Genomic DNA, 20,207 nt, shown 5'->3' with positions numbered 1-20,207 from the left:
ATACAAGTGGTAGTTATTATTAGCTATTATTAACCTCTCTGGTTCAGATTTTCAGATTTTCATGGTATTGAAATAAATGTCATCTCAAGTCCATCTATTCATAGCTGTGTAAAGCTATGTGCATGAGATAGTTCTGGAATTAGAATTGACACAGCATTGACAGTTTATGAAAACACTTAATAACAAACTGGTTTCTTCCATCTATTGCATTCTATGCAGGTAATCTAACTCATTATTACATTGACTTTCTCTCTACCTTCCTCTCCACCTCTTCTCCTTCTAATAGAAGAGGTAGAATATAATAGGTTTTGCTTAAATGATTCATAATGGCAAAAAAATTATATGAACCACTGTGATTTTGTTTCCTTGCCTTACAATATATTGTAATTAATACCCAAAATATTATTTATCTTCTTTTTATTTATTTGTATATATTTCAAATAAGAGGCATCATTGGGTAATGACTAGAACACTGTACTTGGAATCAGGAAGACCAAGATTCAGACCCTTACCAGCTGTCTAGTAAGTAATGGCTTTACTCTGGACAAGCCATTAACCTTGTTCTTTAGTTTCCTTATCTTAAATATAATGGGGATGTACTTGAACATCTTTAAGGTTCCTTCTAGTTCAAAAATCTATGATCCTAAGAGCTTTTTCTTTTATTTTTATCTAGTAGAGACAGTCCAACCATTCTAGCTATACATCAGTACAGTACAAGTACATGCTCTATTCATTAAATGGATGATGACAAGGATTTAATCTTTAACTCTCTTACCATCTACTTTTCAATAATTACACACAGTTTAAATGTTCTTCTGTGAATGAGGTACCTGTGCAGATTTTTTTAAAATTGGGGTTTTCCAGAAGATGTCCTGGAAGCCTGCATTGGAATCGATGCTGCCAGAACTCAGGGAACCATGGGTTTCGAGTGTTGGTGTCCAGCCTCAGTTTCAGGAAGTAGTCATCGAAAGACCTGACCTCTGGTGACTGGAGTTTTATGGTGATACCTCCATTGGCTTCAACCTCATAACCTTCAATGACTTCATCTCTGTCTGCCCAGCCATCACTGAAAAGGAAAGACAAAAAGTAAATAAGCAATCATATCTTCATGCATGGCCAAGTATTAGGTATGAAAGAGAAAACTCAGCAATTAGACCCAATGAATGCAAGCTGATGCACAGAGCTTTTATGCCATCAGTAGACATGAAAGTCTAATGATTTGTTCTTTGTCTTTAATCTGTGTAGCTGGTATTGTTGATCTACCCCTTTACTTAGACACCTGCTGTGTTGCTTTTTTATGATTCCCACAGTGTGGATGAGTTTGCACTGAGCCATTCACATACTTTCTTGCCTGGTTCCTCTTGTGATGAACAGTCAGCACAAAGACAGAATGAAAGTGAATATAGTAATTATCAACGTTGGAAATGGTGCTTGGCAAAAACAAAGCTGGGAACATCTAAATTGAAGAAAGGAATATAGCCAATAATTTTTTTAAATGAAGCAAATATTAAGTTCTTACTATGTGTGAAATAGAATATGCTATGTGTTATCGTTAAAAATAAAACAGTCCCTGACCTCAAGAAGCTTTCATTCTATTGGGGGGGGCAACATAATATGATGATGGATAAGCAAATAAATAGCATTACAAATAAATGAGGTAATTTCGAGAGAAAAATCAGAGCAGGAAAGGCCTTGAGTAAGAGGTGACCCATAAGTTATGCATTGAAAGCAGCTAGGAATTCTCATAAGTGGGGAGGGAGTGATTTTCAGTCATGGGGAACCATCTGTGCAAAGAAATAGGAGATGGGAAGTCATAAGTTAGTTTTACTAGAACTGAGAATATATGAAGGAGTTAGCTAAATAAGATTATGAAGGTACATGGAAGCCAAATTTCAGGGTGTACTACTGAAGTTTTGTTTTTTTTTTTGGCTATGAGGTGACGTGGTCAGATCTGTTTCAGAATAACAAATTGACAGCTGTGTGGGACATGAATTGGAAAGGGAAGAGAATAGGGATGGAAAGACTAAATATGAGATAACTATGAAAGCAAGAAATAATGAAGGTAGAGGCTACATGAATGCAGAGAAAGGGACACATGTCATTTATTTAATGATTGGGAATAATCAGGATAAGGTAGGGGATTATGGTAGGTGAAAAATGAAAAAGCAAATATATTTCTTTTTTCCTTTGGGAGACCTCTTTGCAGCATTTGGCAATGTTGTCTATGCCCTCTTTACTGGACACTCTCTCTCCTTTCTGGGCCTTCTTGACACTGCTCTCTCTTGGGTCTCCTCTTACCTCTCTGACCACTCCCTCTTAGCCTTCTTTGATGACTTATCATTCAAATCATGCCCTTTAATTGGAGCTGATCCCCAAGGTTCTATCATGGGTCCTTTTCTCACTTAATGATTTCATCAACTTCCATGTATTTAACTGTCTTTTCTATTCAGGAAAAGGGTGAAAGGAGAATAAGTATTTGTATAATTCCCAGTAGGTGCCAGATAGCTCTTTACAAATATTATTTCATTGGATTCCTGCGAATAAATACTATTATTATTCACATTTAACAGTTAAACTAAAACAAACAGGGATTAAATGATTTGTTCAAGGTCATACAACTAGAAAGTGTCTTAAGACTGGATTTGAACTCAGATTTTTCTTGACTCTAGGCTTAGTTCTCTTTCCACTCTACCATTGAGCTGCTTAGATGATATCTCCATCCATATAGTTCCAGTTGGGTGTCACCAACTGGCTATTGGTAAAGTCAATCAAAATGTCCTATGGTTGTCTTGAATTCCTTAAAGAACAAAATGAAACTCATTACACTTCCCCAAAAAACTATCTTTCTTCTCAATTTCCTTAACTTTTGTCAAAACCACCTATCAACATCCTTTCCAGGCATTCAATTTTACTATCTCAGACTCATTCTTGATTCTTTAACTCTTCTTTATTCTATATATTCAATTAGTTGCTACCTTGCTAATCTATAACATATCATGTCTCTGTCCCTTTCCCATCATTCACAGGACTACCACCTTTGTTCAGAGCCTTATCACTTCTTGCTAGGATTATTACAATAACCTCCTAATTGGTCTTCTTGTTCCAAGTCTTTTCCCTCTCTCTTCCACATGACTTCCAAAGGGAAATAACCAAGTCATAAGTGATTATATAATTGCCTTACTCAATAGACTCCAGTGACAATCAATTAAATATAAATTCCAAATAGTGTTTGGAATTTAATACTATATTTCCTTTCCATCATCTACCTTTTCTATCTCCAGTATTTAACATATAGAAGATGCTTTTTTGATTGATTAATTGACAGGAGCAAATACCAATGACCTTTCTGTCCCTTGGAAACTATCTAGTGTCCTGAAATAAACCTCTTCCCTCTATTTGCTTGATAGACATCTTTGGAGCAAATAGGTTATCCTCAGGGACAATATTGTGCATTATACATAGTACTTCATGTAGTATTTTTTACCTAGCATGTATCCAATAAGTATTTGTTAAATAGAGAAATGGATGAATGAATACATGTTATTATCTCCATCAATAACCACAAAAAATAATTCCAGGGATGGAATAATAGAAGATTTCTATATAGAGGTTCTAATAAATTTTACTATTGAAAGTGGGAAAGAAATGTCAATAAAGGACAAACTAAAACTGCACAGTGGTAGGGAAGAAAATTGAATCACCTTGGCAATGCTTTGTTTTTGCTCCTGAGAATTCAGGAAAAGGGAACAGATACTTCAATACAAAAGAGTGGTGCTTCTTTCCTACATTTTGAAGTCAATTCAAAATGACAACATCAGAGGAAAACACCTTCCTCTGTCCCTGAAGATAAGATGGCTAAAATAAGAGCAGAACATGTTTGTTTTCTGCATGATAAAGGCCATTTCAATCTTTTTAATAGGTTGAAAATTTAGTGACTCCTTTGGATTTCATTTTAATTCAACTTCCTGGGCAAATTTTTTGAGTAACCATTTTCTGGAACTTTCTGTAATATCTGTGATTGAAGAATCTTCACCTTCAAATGTGCATGGGTTTTTTTTTAGCTCAAATCTCCCAATATTCACAATGGCCTCCCAACACTATTTGAAAGTGTCTTTCGGGATTCTTTCCCTGGTCACATACTATTTGTCCAAGACACTTGCTATTATGGATGGGTTCTGAAATAATCATAAGCTTATATTTAAAGCTGGAAGGAATTGTTACAGTTCATGTAGCTTGATCCCCATGTTTTGAAGTTGAAGAAACTCATGTACAATTTGAATCAGGGACTTGTCTTGGGTCATATAAGTAGTAAGGAAATGGCAAAACTGAGATTTGAGCCTATTTCTTCTAACCCTAAATCCATCCCATTCCATTGTAGCAGGATGCCAATTGAAAGTTATGATTTTGTCTCTTTATTTCACTAATTAAGTCCCTGACTTTCATGAGAGAGAGAGAGAGAGAGAGAGAGAGAAAGAGAAGGTGACCTCATCTATTTAAGCCTCCAAAAAGTGCCACTTAAGAGTAAACAATTAAAAGTCAAAAAATCACTCCTTAGATAATACAATTATTTTCCAGGTCAATTTTAAGCTTCAAATACTCTCTTAATCCTCTCCTTCTCCCACATCAGTACTTAATACCTTAAGGAATTTATTTTGCTTCTATTTACCAAAGGAAAAAAATCATTCATTTTTAATACATAAAACAAGATTATCCAAAGCCTATTTACATTTCATTTTACAGCTCAGAATTCAGGCCATTTTGGGGGCAGAAAGGGGATCAGAAAAGTTAAGTATAAGATTCTGGATGTTCTGAGAATCATTTCTCAATGGAAATGAACAGACAATTCCCCAAAAAAGAATTGCAAAGTATTAATTATATAAAAGTTTGCTTCAAATAATCAGAGAAATAAAAACTAAAATTCATGTTTTATCTCAAATTCAGAAACTTGGCAAAGATGAAAAAGATAGGAAATGTCCCTATTGGAGATGCTATCTTAAATCAGGCATACAATTAGTCCAACTATTCAAGAAAACAATTTGGAATTGTGCTAAGAATGTTACTACAAATATCTAAACCTTAGACCCAAAGATTATACAGTTGAGCATACCATCTGATCTTAGATACACCAAAATATTCATGGCCACATTCTGCATTACAATTATGTAGTAATTATTTTGCCCTCCTAGACTGTAAGTTCTATGAGAGGAGGGACAGTCTTAACCAAACTTTGAATCTCCTCTATCCACAGTATGTGTATAATAGATGACTGTAGAAGTAAAGTTATTTATTTTAATAGTTACAAAATAGTTTTTGTAGTACAGTTCAATTTCTATTTCTGTGCAGGAAACTTCCTGACCTGCTGCCAAATGTCTTCAGTGATAAAGATTATGCTGAGAAAGAATGTGATTTGTGCCATCCCAAGGAACCCATAGCTATTCCATGGATTCCCATCCAGACTTGAGAAAGTGAATTATTGTCTGAATTCAAGAACCTCAAAAGCAATTCCTATTCAACTTTTCTAGGATCATTTTAAGATTAGTAGAAACTATGAAAAAAATGGCCTTCATAGTTATAAATTGGACTAATCTTATTTGAAAACAATTTTTAATTATGTCTTTAAATTGTACATATATTTTGATCCCACAATGCTATGACTTGGTCTATATACCCACAAAGAGTTCAGTGAAAGACAAAAAGGACCCAGATGTATACTATGACATTCAGAGTAGCTCTTTTTGTGGTATCAAAAATTTCAAAAGACAAAAAGGTGATTACCTTTCAGGCAAGGGATCAGTGAACCAAAGGCATAGAGTTCAGAGAGGGTTTAAGAATATGAGGGACAGTACTATAGTTTGGATGGAGTATAGATATATAATGGAAAGAAATGTGGGATAAGGAGGGAGAAGCAAAATAGACTATATTAGACCCTATATTAAATTAAAGAGTTATGCTTTATCAGGTAGTCAGTGTTAGCAGTTTCAAAGCTGAATTTTGGGTAATAAAAATAAATGTAGCTGGTGGTCTTTGGCTACTTAATTTGCTGGAGATGATTCCTAATACTTTTCTCTTTTCACTTAAACATCAAATCAAGTCCTTTTGCTAACTAATTTGGCTTTATTGCTCACATCTCCCAATCTCTCTCTTTCTTATTCCTCCTCTTGAAGGCAGTTAGGTGACACAGTGGCTAGAGTTCTGGTCCTGGAGTCAGGAAAATGTGAATTCAAATTTGCCCTCAGACACTTATTAGCTGTATGAGACCCTGAGCACCTCATTCTGCCTCAGTTTCCTCAACCACAAAATGAGGGTAGCATTACTATATACCTTTCAGGGTTATGAGGAATAAGTGAGCAGTAAAATCCCAATTTTTGTTAATGAAAAAATAAAATTTAAATTTAAAAAAATCAATAATAATCAAATTCTTTTATAAAGACTTTTCTAAGGCTATCTAATAATTTTGTTGTACTGTGATTTCAAATAAAGGATTAGCTGCCTTTAAATATGGAACCCTTTGTATCATGGACTTCTTTGGCAATCTGATGAAGTCAAACCCTTCTTGGGATGATATTTTTGAATGCATAAAATAAAATGCACAAGATTATGAGGGAAAACAATTATATTGAAAAACATTTAACAAAATGTTAAAGTTCCAAGTTTGCAGAGACCCTGTAATTTATTCATAAACTGATTTACTGGGAGTATGTGTATGTGTGGGGAGGGCTTGCATTTTTGGTGCCTCAAAATGAGTGTAAATAGCCATTGCTTTCTTTTCTGACAAGAAACTTTGAGGGTCTTGCCTTCCCAGATTGGTATTTTTTGTGATGGTAATTTAGACCATATATTGTCTCCTTTCTTACCTAGCCTTTAGGTTTTACCTCAGACAAACTGAGACCTGAAAAGACTTCAATTTAGAAAGACCAAGATCACCACTGCCTCCTGGGCCCTTTTCAGTTGTTTTGTCTTTTGTCTTGTTATTGGACTTTGAAGCCTCTGGAGGAGCAAGTAAGATTGATGATTCAGTTTCACAAATCCAATTCATAGGCAAGTCCTGACATCATCTATGTGATGTCATTGCTCTTTAAGAATTACATATGAATGGGGTGGCTAGGTGGCGTAGTGGATAAAGCACCAGCTTTGGAGTCAGGAGTACCTGGGTTCAAATCTGGCCTCAGACACTTAATTACCTAGCTGTGTGGCCTTGGGCAAGCCACTTAACCCCATTTGCCTTGCAATAACCTAAACAAAAAGAATTAAGGATGAACAATAGTAACATAAATATATGTGCCTGCACATATGTGCACATATAAGTGAATCTATATTACATATGTATATATGTGGGCAGCTAGGGGGAAACACTAGAATGAGTACTGGGTCTGGAATCCATAAGACTCATCATCCTGTGTTCAAACCTAGCTTCAGATACTTATTATCTGTGTGGCCTGGGGCAAATCATTTAACCCTGCTTGCCTCAGTTTCCTCCTCTGTAAAATGGGCTGGAGAAAAAAATGACAGACCAGATCATTGTCTCTGCCAGGAAAACCCCAAATAGGGTCATGGAAAGTTGGATATAACTGAAAAAAAAATGACTGAACCACCACCACAATGTAGATATGTATGTATGAATTCGTGTTTGTATATAGTATGTATGTATATGTGTATGTATGTCTATGTATATTTGACTTTATAAACTTTTTTCTGCTGGTAATTATTTTTTTTTAGTTTTTTGCAAGGCAATGGGGTTAAGTGGCTTGCTCAAGGCCACACAGAGCTAGGTAATTATTAAGTGTCTGAGATCACATTTGAACTCAGGTATTCAAGACTTCAGGGCCAGTGCTCTATCCACTGTGCCACCTAGCTGCTCCTGCTGGTAAGGATTGACCCACACAGGCTGGCTAGAAAGGACCATGCTAACAATTCATCAACCTCAAAACACCAAGTTACTTTTTGAGGGATTGTTGTTGAACTGCCCTTAGTAGGAGTGTTCAAAGCTGTCACAAGGTGGCAGCACAAGGCACCCCTACTAGTGACTTCTACACAATCTGTTCCTGGAATGCACTTTCCATTTTCCATCTGAGATCTAGAAATAAAGCTATATGTTGTATAATAACAGGATGAATCTTTAACAGACAGCTACACTTTGCTAGCATGTTTCACAAATATGGATAAAAATCTCATCCCAGTGTTTCCTTATGATACTTTCCCCCAGTTTTATACAGCAATCCCTACTCCCACCTGCTGCCAGCAACTTCCAACCCTCTTCTGCTCCCACAAGTCTTGTTATACCCATTATAAAACCCTCTTTTCCATCAACTAGCAGCTTCTCAGTCCCCTCTGTCATGAACAATAAGAAAAGCTCTCCATTCTGACTCTACTAAAAGCTGGTCATGATGGAAAATGAACATTATCTTTGCCTCAGGCAAGAGGAAGATTACTAAACTCTGTATCTGCCCTAAGGCCTAGCATAGTGCTCTATATACAGTTAACACTTTAAATTATTATTATTATTGAATCATAGGCTCTTACAGTTAAAAAAAAATTTATCTAGTTCAACCTTCCTTTCTACTGATGAATCTACAAAGTCCCCACCATAGACATCTAGTTCTATTTGAATGCTTCCAGTGTCAAATTATTTTGGCAGCCTGGACAACCCATAGCTATTCAAAGCAAGGTATGTATATATAAATATGGCTTGTTTAAATATAGCTCATGGAAGATACTGAGGATATTTCTGGAATCTTGCCCATCTTCTGCAAGGAAAATGAGACATGCAGGATTAGAATACCTGTCTGCACCCCTAAACATGACTGGTCTAGGGACACAGCTTTGGCTCAAAACAAAAAGCTGCTTCCCCTGTCTTAGACTCTTCTTATCTTACATTTATTTCTTTGATTCCTACATACCAAAAACTAGTTATACAGAAGACCATCAGAAATAGTAATTAGCTAGTAAACCCATTTATCCAATTAAATAGTAAATGGAAACTGGACAAGTATTTTTTTGCATTAAACACAGTCATTCCTATGCAACAATATGCAAAATGTTCAGGGTCTAAGTAGAAACCTTGAAAATGGTCTTCATCCATTTTTTTAACCTTAGGAATTCTTTGGTTCTTTAGAATTTATACAGGGATTATAGAAGTTTTAGTCCAGGGACTGGGATTAAGAATTACCAAATCTTGTTTCTGGTTTTTCCTCAGCTCTTCGGTCACCTGAGTGAGCACCTGCAAATACAGTCTTATAGCTCACCACTTGTCCCTTTAGTTTTCAGTTTTCACCTGACAGAGTTGCAGATGTCACTGTCCTTGGCCACTAAGATCACACTATGGTTCCAGGTATTAGGGAAAAATCCCTGATCTCTTCTTTATCTCTTTTTATCTTTTCTCTAACTCAAGCAATCCTTTAAAATACAATGGAGGGGGGCGGCTAGGTGGCGTAGTGGATAAAGCACCGGCCTTGGAGTCAGGAGTACCTGGGTTCAAATCCGGTCTCAGACACTTAATAATTACCTACCTGTGTGGCCTTGGGCAGGCCACTTAACCCCAATGCCTTGCAAAAACCTAATAAAAAATACAATGGAGGGGGCAGCTAAGTCACACAGTGGGTAGAGTACCAACCCTGGAGTCAGATTCAAATGCTGCCTCAGAGACTTAATATTTACTTAGCTGTGTGACTTTGGGCAAGTCACTTGACCCCATTGCCTTTCAAAAAACAACAAAAAAAAAATAAACAAAAAACCAAAAAAAAACCACAATGGAAAGAATGAAAAGAAGAAAATCATGCCTTCCAGGCCAGATCTTGCTAGGAAAAACATCTTCCAGGCTCCTTAGCAACACGGCCTCTATAGTTCCAACTTTGCCAAAAAACATTATTATACTAGTATCATAAAATTTAGAAATGGAAGAATTCATAAAGGTCACTTGTCCTATTCCTTTATATTACAGAAGAGGACAGTTAGGTGATGCAATAGCTAGAGCACCAGCCCTAGAGTCATGATAATCTGAGTTCAAATCTGGTTCCAGACACTTGACACTGTATGACCTTGGGCAAGTTACTTAACCCTGATTGCTCCCTTGCTGGGACCACCTCCAGTCATCCTGATTCATATCTGGCAACTGGACCCAGATGGCACCAGAGGAGAAAGTGAGGCTGATGATTTAGCACAGCGTCTCTTCACTTAAATCCAATTCATGTGCTTATCATGACATAACCTCCCTGATGTCATCGTCTTCTTAAAGAATGAAAGACAAACAACATTATATTACAGATAAAAAATGAAGCTTAGAAAGGTAGTGATATCCATCACCAAATAGGTAGTAAGCTGAGCAAGGATTCTGACTTCAAGTCTAAGCTTTCTCCTTAATAGATGATCTCTAAGTATTCTTATACCTCTAAATTCTACATTTTAGGGATTTAGGAAGTAGAGATAGGGAATAAACCTTTGATATCAGTAGCATTTTGAAACTACCTAAACAAATTTAAGTAACTTTCTCTGCATTGTATAGTTTTAGATCAATAAGTTTAAGTGACTTGACCAGGACCACACAACCTATTGATGTTAGAGGTAGATTGTGAACCAACTCAACCTGACTTCATGGTCTGTTTTTTGTCCATTATATTAAATTCTTTTTATAAAAACAAAAATTTTAAATGATAATTCCCATTTATACAGTGCTTTAAAGTTTGCAAAATAGTTTACATATAGTATAGTAATTCTATGACTTGAAGGATAGCTAGTAAAATTTCAGTAATAGGATATAATAGAATATTATACTGTGCTAACAGAAATGCTGAATTTGACAAAGAATGAGAAACTTCCTATAAACTCATGACAAGAAAAGTAACATGGAAATAAGAGGAACCAGGGAAGAAGAAATAGACATGAATAAAGAAATGTTAATGAAAGAATAACAAAATAATGAACCTGGGCACTGCAATTATATCAGCTAAACTAAACCCTGAGTAAGAGATGAGAAAATGCCCCTTCCCTCCCTTCTTTGTAGAGATAGTAACCTATGGGTAGGGACTATTGCTTAGTTACTAAATCTCAGACTTATTTGATAAATTGGTATGTTTTTATGAATTGAATTTCTTTTTTTATTCATTATTATATTACATCTCCTCTGGTAAGATAGAGGGTTAGGGATACATTCAGAAATTAAAGTAATATAATGTATATTGATAAATTTTCTACTTAGAAACATTGTTAGACTACTGAAAATTACTGTGCTAATATCCAACTGTGATAGCAGACTGTAGCCAGTCTGTTGACTGATTTGCAGGGTGAAGGGTGGGAAGGGACCAATAGGACTCCAAAAAATATAACTGTCTAGACATTTGGAAGCACTGGTATTATCCTGTTTTGATTTCTCAATGCCACTTTCTCCAATACTTTCTTGTTTATTGGTTTAATATCTTCTAGTCACCCTCAATTATTAAATAAAAAAATCATTTGGATTTCCTTATTGGTGGCTCCATATTTATCAGACCATTGCTTGACTATAGAATTAATTGGGATCAGACAGGCTGTAACACTGTGTTCTTGAAGGTATGCACTAAATATGGATGACTACATTTCTTTTAAAAAATACTCCATATTCAGAGATTTTAATAATTTAGTCTGACCTCCATAATTTGTTTATTCATGTTAATTAGTTAATGCCAGCCCTTACATAACTTTAAATTCCAGATACCCAAGGCAGCTATGGGGAAACAGCTGAGATACATTATCATTAGCTGATCCATAGGAAAACCAAAAAAGTGTTCTTGCTTTGGGTATAGGAGGAGAAAAGGAAGAAGGGACAAGGTCTTTTGTCACTCCATCAATCATAACACATATGCAGTTACCCATTTGGTACACATAAACTGGATCCTGGAACATGATAAAGAGATAATTCAACTAACAGAATATTTATATATTAGGAAAAGCTTAAGGAAGTGGTTGTACTATCTCCTTTTGCCTAAGGTCATTTCATTCTGCTGTGAAGGCTCAGGGGTAAATAACATAGCAATAATATCATCCTAATGTCTGTAATCAATTGATCTCTGATTATCATACATGGACATTAAAAAAAGGACTGGATGAATAATCACATTATTTCATCTCTGTCACAACTGCAATCTTAACCAAATTACTTAATCCCTCTAGCCCTTATTTACTCATCCATAAAATGAAGGGTTTGAACTGGGTCTCTTGGAGATCTAGATCCTATGGTAAGAATTACATTTTAGCTGTCATACCTGGGATTCATCATGTGGTAAAACTCTCACTGAGGGAAAGCAGCAACTCCACTGTACAATATAATCAGGGAGATGACTGTGACAGCTTGTTTGTGATCATAAATGTAGCCTATATAAGCTTTGGTACTTTTATTCAGATCTTCCTGTCTTCAAGGCCAGGCCTTTATCTCATGACATGTAGCTAAGAATAGATTCTTTATTTGAGAAGACCTGAGATTTGGCTTCTTTCAATGACACAAAAATCTCCTAACCTTTATTTTCATCAAGGGTACCATTATCCTTCCAGTCACCCAACACAATGACTTTACAGTCATCTGAATTATTTTCTCTCTTTTTTCAAAATTCTCAGCCAATCATTGGTGATCCTAACTCCCTATCTCCCACTTTTCTCCTCTCACACAGGCATCCTAGTTCAGGATTTTCTCTCTCCTTGCCTAGATTATTCCAATAGCCTCACAACTGCCATCCTCTTCAATTCACTCTCAATATACCTAATAATGTGATTTTTTTCTAAACCATAGATTGACCTTGTATCTCTTTGTCAAGGAATTTTGATGACTTCCTCTTATCTCTATAATAAAATAAATAAAATAAAATGTTTGGCATTTAAAGTCCTTCACAACATGACTGCAGTTTATCTTTCTAAGATGACTACGTTACTCCCTCTCCCATAGTCTACATTGTAAACTAGTGATAGAAAGCTCAAATAGAAATGGGAAGCACTAGATCTTACATAAGCATCCAAACTCACCACATACTGACTTGGAAAACTATATGCTAACTTTATCTATATTCTGTTGTATTTTTACACATCTTTTGTTTACTTTTTTAGTTTCTTCTGTGTTCCAAAAGCTTCGTTGGTTTTTGTTTTGAAATTTTTATTTCATTAAATACTTCCCAGTTACATGTGAAAAACTTAATAATCATTTTAAAAATTCTGAGTCTAATACCTCTTCCTCCATCTTGGCCCTCTACTGCCTCTTTGAGAAGGCAAGCAATTTTATATTGATTATACATGTGAAGTCATACAAAATATTTCAATATTAGCAAAGACATGAAAGAAAACTCAATATAAAAAATAAAAATAAAGAAAGCAATATAAGTATGCTTCATGGTACAGTTATCTCTGTGGAGGTAGATAGTATCTTTCATCATAGATCCTTGGGAATTATCTTGGATCATTGTTTTGATCAGAGTAGCTAAGACTTTTACCACTGATGATCCTTATATAACTATTACTGTGTAAAATGTTCTGGTTTTTCCCATTTCATTTTACATGAATTCTTAAGTCTTCTTAGGCTTTTTTCTGAAACCATCCTGCTTATCATTTTTATAGTACAATAATATTCCACTATAATTATAAGCCATAACTTTTCCAGCTAATCTCCAAATGATGGGTAACTCCTCAATATCCAATTCTTTACCATATCAAAAACAGCTATTATACATATTTTTGAACACATAAATCCTTGTCCCTTTTCAAAAATATCTCTGGGATTCAGACCTAGTAGTGTTGTTGTTGGATCAAAAGATATGCAGTTCTCCAATTCCTTGGGTATCGTTTTAAAATTGTTCTTCAGGATGTTTGGATTAATTTACAACTATACCAATAAGGATTTTGCATTCCATTTTTTTCCACAACCCCTCTAGAATTTATCATTTTCCTTTTGTTAGTCAATCTGCTAAGCAGTCAGGTGGTACAGTGGATAAAGTGCCAGGTCTGGTACTATCTAACTCTGAGAAGGAAAAACTGAGGAGATCCACTGGGATAGTTTTGCTATTTTCTCCTACAATTTACTTAACTTTCCCTTTAAGAATGTATTTGCTACTGTGTTTGGTGTAAATATGTCTAGTATTGATATTACTTTATTGTCTATGATATTTTTTAGCAAGATGTAGTTTCCCTGCTTATCCTTTTAATTAGGTCTCTCTGCTTTTGCTTTGTCTGAGATTTTGGTTGCTATTCCTGCATTTTTTATTTTAGTTAAAGTATAATAGATTCTTCTCCAAATTCTTATTTTAGCACGTTGTGTGTATTTCTAACCTATTATTATTATTCACTTTCTCTTTATGTGTGATTTCTATTTTATGGGTTATCCCATTCATGTTCAGGTATGATTACTAACCATGAATTTCCCTCCATCTATTTTCTCCTGTTTATTTTTTTTTCACTTTTTATCCCATCTTTCCTCTAAAGTGCTTATCACTACTACCTTCTTATATCTGCTCTTTGTTATTATTCCACCTTTCTCTTAGCCCTTTCCCTCCTATCTTCCTGTGGAATAAGATAGATTTCTATTACCAATTGAGTATATTTGTATACATATTTACATGTAACATGCACATGAGTGCATACACCCATTTGGGTATATACACATACACACACATATACATATACATATACATATACATATATATATATATATATATTCATTACTTCTTTGAATTAATTAAGATGTGAGTATGATTTAAGCTTTGACCAACCAGCCTATCTGAGATAATTTGCCCCATTCTTCTCCCTTTCTCCTCCCAGGACATCCTTTATTTTTGCTATTTATTTTTTTAACATCAATTCAACATAATTGACACTCACCTATACCCTCTTTCTATGTAGAATCCTTCTAGCTGCCCTAATAATGAAAAAGTTCTTTAAAGCTATATATATATATACATATATATGTATATATATATGTATATACATACATATATATATATATGTAAACTTCCCATATAGAATGGTAAATAATGTTATGAAATTCCTCATGATTGTTCTTTCATATTTATCTTTTTTATGATTCTTTTAAATCTAGTATTTCAAGATCACGTTTTCTATTCATCATTGGTCTTTTCATCAGGAATACTGGAAATTTCTCTATTTCATCAAGCATTCCTTTTTCACCCTTGTAATATTATACCTAGTTTTGCTAAGTAGAATATTCTTGGTTGCAATTCTGGCTCTTTTGTCTTCCAGAATATCATATTCTAAGTCCTTAACTCCCTTTAATGTGGTAGTTCGTGTGATCCTGACTATGGTTCCATGCTATTTGAATGGTTTCTTTCTGGCCTTTTGAAGTATTTTCTCCTTGATCTGAGAGTATGGAATTTGGCTATAATATTCCTAGAAGTTTTCATTTTGGGGTCTCTTTCATGTGATGATCAGTGGATTCTTTCCATTTCTATTTTTCCCTATGGTTCTAGGATTTTGTGGAAGCTTTTTAACAATTTCTAGAAATATGCTTAGGTTCTTTCTTTGGTCATGAATTTAATGTAATACAATAACTCTTAAATTCTCTCTTTTGATATAATTTCCAGGCCAGTTGTTTTTCAAATGAGATATTCCCCATTTTCTTCTATTTTGACTTTTGATTTTGTTTTATTGTTTCTTAAAGTCTTATAGACTCATTAGTTTCTATTTGTCCAATTTTGCTTTTTAGGGAATTCTTCAATGAGCTTTTTGAACATCCTTTCCCATTTTAGCAGTTCTGCATTTTTAAGGAATTATTTTCTTTAGTGAATTTTTGTACCTTTTTTAACCATTTGGTCAATTTTTTTTAATTTCTATTTTCTTCATCATTTTTGTGCCTTTTTTAAACCAAGCTGTTAATTATCTTTTCATAATTTTCTTCCTTTACTTTTATTTCTTTACCTAATTTTCTTCTCCTGATCTTATTTGATTTAAAAAATAACCTTTAGTTCTCTTCAAGAATTCTGGTGAACCCTGGCCAGCTGGCCTGGCCAATTAAATCAGCAACCCATGTGGTCTTCTCTTTAAACTCTTTCTGGACTTCCAGCCAAGATGATGGAGAGAAGACAGGGGACTGTGTTAAGTGCTCCTAGTTCCCCTCAAAAATAACATGAAAGAAAACTCTTAACAGAAATTTAATCAACAAATCCCAGAAAAAGAAGCTAGGAGAAGAACACCTACCAACAAGGGGTAGGGGACCATGGGTGAACTGGGAGATAAGAGCAGAGGGCCAGCACAAGAATAGTAGCTGGGCAAAGCCAGAGGACCAACCTCAGCTGCAGAACTTTGTCCATTGTTCAAGGTCAACTCAGACCCTGCTGCTGAGGGCCACGAACACTTCAAAGAAAGCAACCAGCACCCACTACTAGCAGGCCCTTGGAATTTCTAATCCAAGTGAACGAAGCCTCTAGGATCTTCAAAAGCAAACCTCTGAGAGCCAGCCCCCCCAACACAAGATCCTAGGAAGATGACAAAAGGCCAGAAAAAGGTGGGGGGCTCATGGAGAAATACTTAGAAGAAATAGATTCTAACCCAGAGAGCTCTAGCACTTCTAAGGAGAATATGAATTGGTCTCCAGTCAAGAAAGACTTCCTTGAAGAAATCAGGAAGGAGTTTAAAAATCAAATGGAAAAATTTTGAAAAGAAACTCAAGAAAAAATTAACATGTTGCAAGAAAAAATTAAAATCTCGCAACAAGAAAACAAATCCTTGGAAAATACAATTGGACAAATACAAAATGAGAATAATTCTCAGATGCTTAATCGGACAAATGCAAAAAGAAAATGATTTTCTCAAAACTACATTTGAAAAATGGAAAATTCCTTCAAAAATAGAATTGACCAACTGGGAAAGGAGTTGCAAAAGGTAAATGAAGAAAATTCTTCTCTTAAAAAAAGAATGGAATTTGTGGAAACTAATGACTTCATGAGATAACAAGATGCTGTTAAAGAAAACCAAATGATTGAAAAATAGAAGAAAATATAAAATACCTCCTCAGAAAAACCACTGACCTTGAGAATAGAGATTAAAGGACAACCTGAGAATTATAGGACTCCCTGAAAACATTGAAGAGAAAAAAAGCTTTGACATAATATTACAGATTTAGTGATGGAAAATTGCCCTGACATCATGAAACCAGAGGGCAAAATTGTTATTGAAAGAATACATCGATCCCTTCTGGAAAGAGATCCTAAAATGAAAACACCAAGGAATGTTGTGACCAAATTCCAGAACTATCAGATAAAAGAGAAAATTCTGCAAGCAGCCAGAAAGAAATAATTTACCAAGGAGCCACAGAAAGGATTATGCCGGACCCAGCTGCATCAACATTAAGGTGCTGAAGGGCCTGGACTGAGATATTCTGAAGAGAAAAGGAATTTGGAATGCAGCCAAGAATCTGCAATCCAGCAAAGCTGAGCCTTCTTTTCCAGGGGAAAAGATGGACATTTAATGCAATGGGACACTTCCAAGATTTCCTGATGAAAAGACCAGAGCTAAATAGAAAATTTGGACATCAAACAGGAGACTAAAGAGACACATGAAAAGGTTAAAAAAAAGGTAAAGAAAAAAAACTAGTATCCAATAAGATGAAACTGGCTATATCCCCACTTGTGAGAAAGAGTCTCATAACTCTTGAGAACTGTAACTCTATTAGAGAGAATATACCTAGCCAGAAGTGATGGTCACTCATGACTTATCTATGAGACTGTTATTCAATAAGATAAAACTGACTAAATCCCAACATGGGAGAAAGACTCTAATAACTCTCAAGAATTGTAACTCTATTGGAGAGAATAACCTTAACCAAAAATGATGGACTCTCATAACTTTTCTGTGACTCAGACAGAATGATTTAAAAATAATGCCTCCTTAAAAAGGGGAACAGTAAGGATAAGGGAGGATGGAGGAGATTGAATGGGGTAAATCTCATTACATTCAGAAGTACAAAAGATCTATTGTAATAAAGGAGAAGAAGGGAGAAGGTGAGGACCACCTGAATCTTCATCTCATCAGACTTGGCTTAAAGTTAACTTAAACTCACCCAGTTAACTTAAGCAACTTATCTTAACTTTCAAGTATAAAAAGGGGAAAGGGAAAGGGGAGGAAAAGGGCAACCAATAGAAGGAAGAGAAGGAAGAAGGGGCAAAGGGAGAGGGGAAAAAGGTGGAGGGGTTGACTATAGGAGGGCAAATACACTGAAGGTGGTAGTATTTAGAAATAAAATACTGGAGAATATGGATAAAGGGAAAAAGGGGAAGAATACAGAGGGAAAATAATATGGAGGGTAATAAAGAGTTAGTAATTATAACTTTGAATGTGAATGGGATGAACTCTTCCTTAAAACATAAGTGAATAGCAGAATAGATTAAAAACCAGATATACAATATGCTGCTTACAAGAAATTCATTTGAAGCAGAGAGATACATATAAAGTAAAGGAAAAAGGTTGGAGCAACATATATTTTGCTTCTGCTGAAGTGAAAAAACCAGGGGTAGCAATCCTTATCTCAGACAAAGCAGCTGCGAAAATAGATAGCATTAAAAGAGATAAGGAAGGAAACTATATCCTCTTAAAAGGTACCATAGACAATAAAACAATTTCAATACTAAATACTAAATTCAATACTAAATATGTACACATCCAAATTCTTAGAGGAGAAGTTGAAAGAGCTACAGGAAGACATAGACAGCAAAACTCTACTAGTGGGAAACCTCAACCTTCCAGTCTCAGGTTTAGATAAATCTAATCATAAAATAAACAAGAAGAAAGTTAAGGAGGTAAAAAGATGGTTATAAAACCTAGATATGATATGCTTATGGAGGAAATTGAATGGGGATAGAAAGGAATATACTCTTTTTTTTCTGCAGTACTTGGCACTTACACAAAAATTGACCATGTACTAGGGCATAAAAAAAGTAATGATCAACTGCAGAAAGGCAGAAATAGTGAATACATCGTTCTCAGATCACAATGCAATAAAAATCATATGCAATATTGGACTGGAAACTAAATAACCTCATTTTAAAGAATGAGTGGACTAAGCAACGAATTATAGAAAGAATTATGTCATCTTAGATAATGACAATAATGAAACAACATACCAAAACCTATGGAATACACTCAACGAAGCTATCAGGGGTTATATTATATCTTTAAATGCTTACATGAATAAATTAGAGAAGAGGAAATCATTGAACTAAATATGTAACTAAAACAAGTAAATAAAGAAGAAATTAAAAACCCTAATAAAATAACAAATTAGAAATTCTAAAAACTAAAGGAGAAATTAATAAAATAGGAAGTAAGAAAACTATTGAACTAATAAATAAAACCAAGAGCTTGTTTTATGAAAAAAAATAAAATTGAGAAACCTCTGGTCAATTTGATTTTTTAAAAAAAGAGAGAGAAGAAAACCAAATTACTAGTATCATAAATAAAAAAGGTGAACTCACCACCAATGAGGAGGAAATTAAAGTAATAATTCAGAATTATTTTGCCCAACTCTATGCCAATAAATTTGACAATCTGAGTGAAATGGATGAATATTTACAAAAAATAAGTTGCCCAGATTAAATGATGAGGAAATTAAAAACCTAAATAACCCTATCTCAGAAATGAAATTCAACAAACCATTATTGAACTCCCTAAGAAATAATCTCCAGGGCAAGATGGATTCACAAGTAAATTCTATCAAATATTTAAGGAATAATTGGTTCCAATTCTATACAGACTCTTTAGAAAAAATAGGTGAAGATGGAACTCTGCTGAACTTTCTATGACACCAATATGGTGCTGATACCTAAACCAGAAAGAAAATTATAGACCTATCTCCCTGGTGAATATAGATGCAAAAATCTTAAATAAAATCTTAGCAAAACAATTACAACAAGTTATCACTAGGATAATACATTATGAGCAAGTAGAATTTATCCCAGGAATGCAGGGTTGGTTTAATATTAGGAAAACAGTATAATTAATCAATTATATCAATAGCAAACCTATCAGAAATCATATGATTATATCAATAGATGCTGAAAAAGCTTTTGACAAAATGCAGCATCTATTCCTACTAAAAACACTAGAGAGAATGTAGGAATAAACAGATTATTCATTAGAATAATAAACAGTATCTATCTGAAATCCTCAACAAGCATTATATGCAATGGGGATAGGCTTGAGGCATTCCCAATAAGATCAGGGGTGAAACAAGGATGCCCATTATCACCACT

The 20,207-nt window shown here is 34.7% G+C and overlaps 1 protein-coding gene across 1 annotated transcript in view; it reads right to left on the bottom strand.

Annotated features, from left to right (window-relative positions):
* The window catches only part of GRM1 (glutamate metabotropic receptor 1), a 359,847-nt gene that overhangs the window by 65,873 nt on the left and 273,767 nt on the right, over positions 1-20,207 (bottom strand). The window contains 1 exon segment of the mRNA XM_074190052.1: positions 831-1,066. Coding sequence (XP_074046153.1) covers positions 831-1,066 — 236 coding nt within the window.

This window comes from Macrotis lagotis, chromosome 5, assembly GCF_037893015.1.
Source record: "Macrotis lagotis isolate mMagLag1 chromosome 5, bilby.v1.9.chrom.fasta, whole genome shotgun sequence".
Taxonomy (NCBI): domain Eukaryota; kingdom Metazoa; phylum Chordata; class Mammalia; order Peramelemorphia; family Peramelidae; genus Macrotis; species Macrotis lagotis.
The sequence above is the reverse complement of the archived record's forward strand: the minus strand, read 5'-3'. Positions and strand labels throughout refer to the sequence as shown.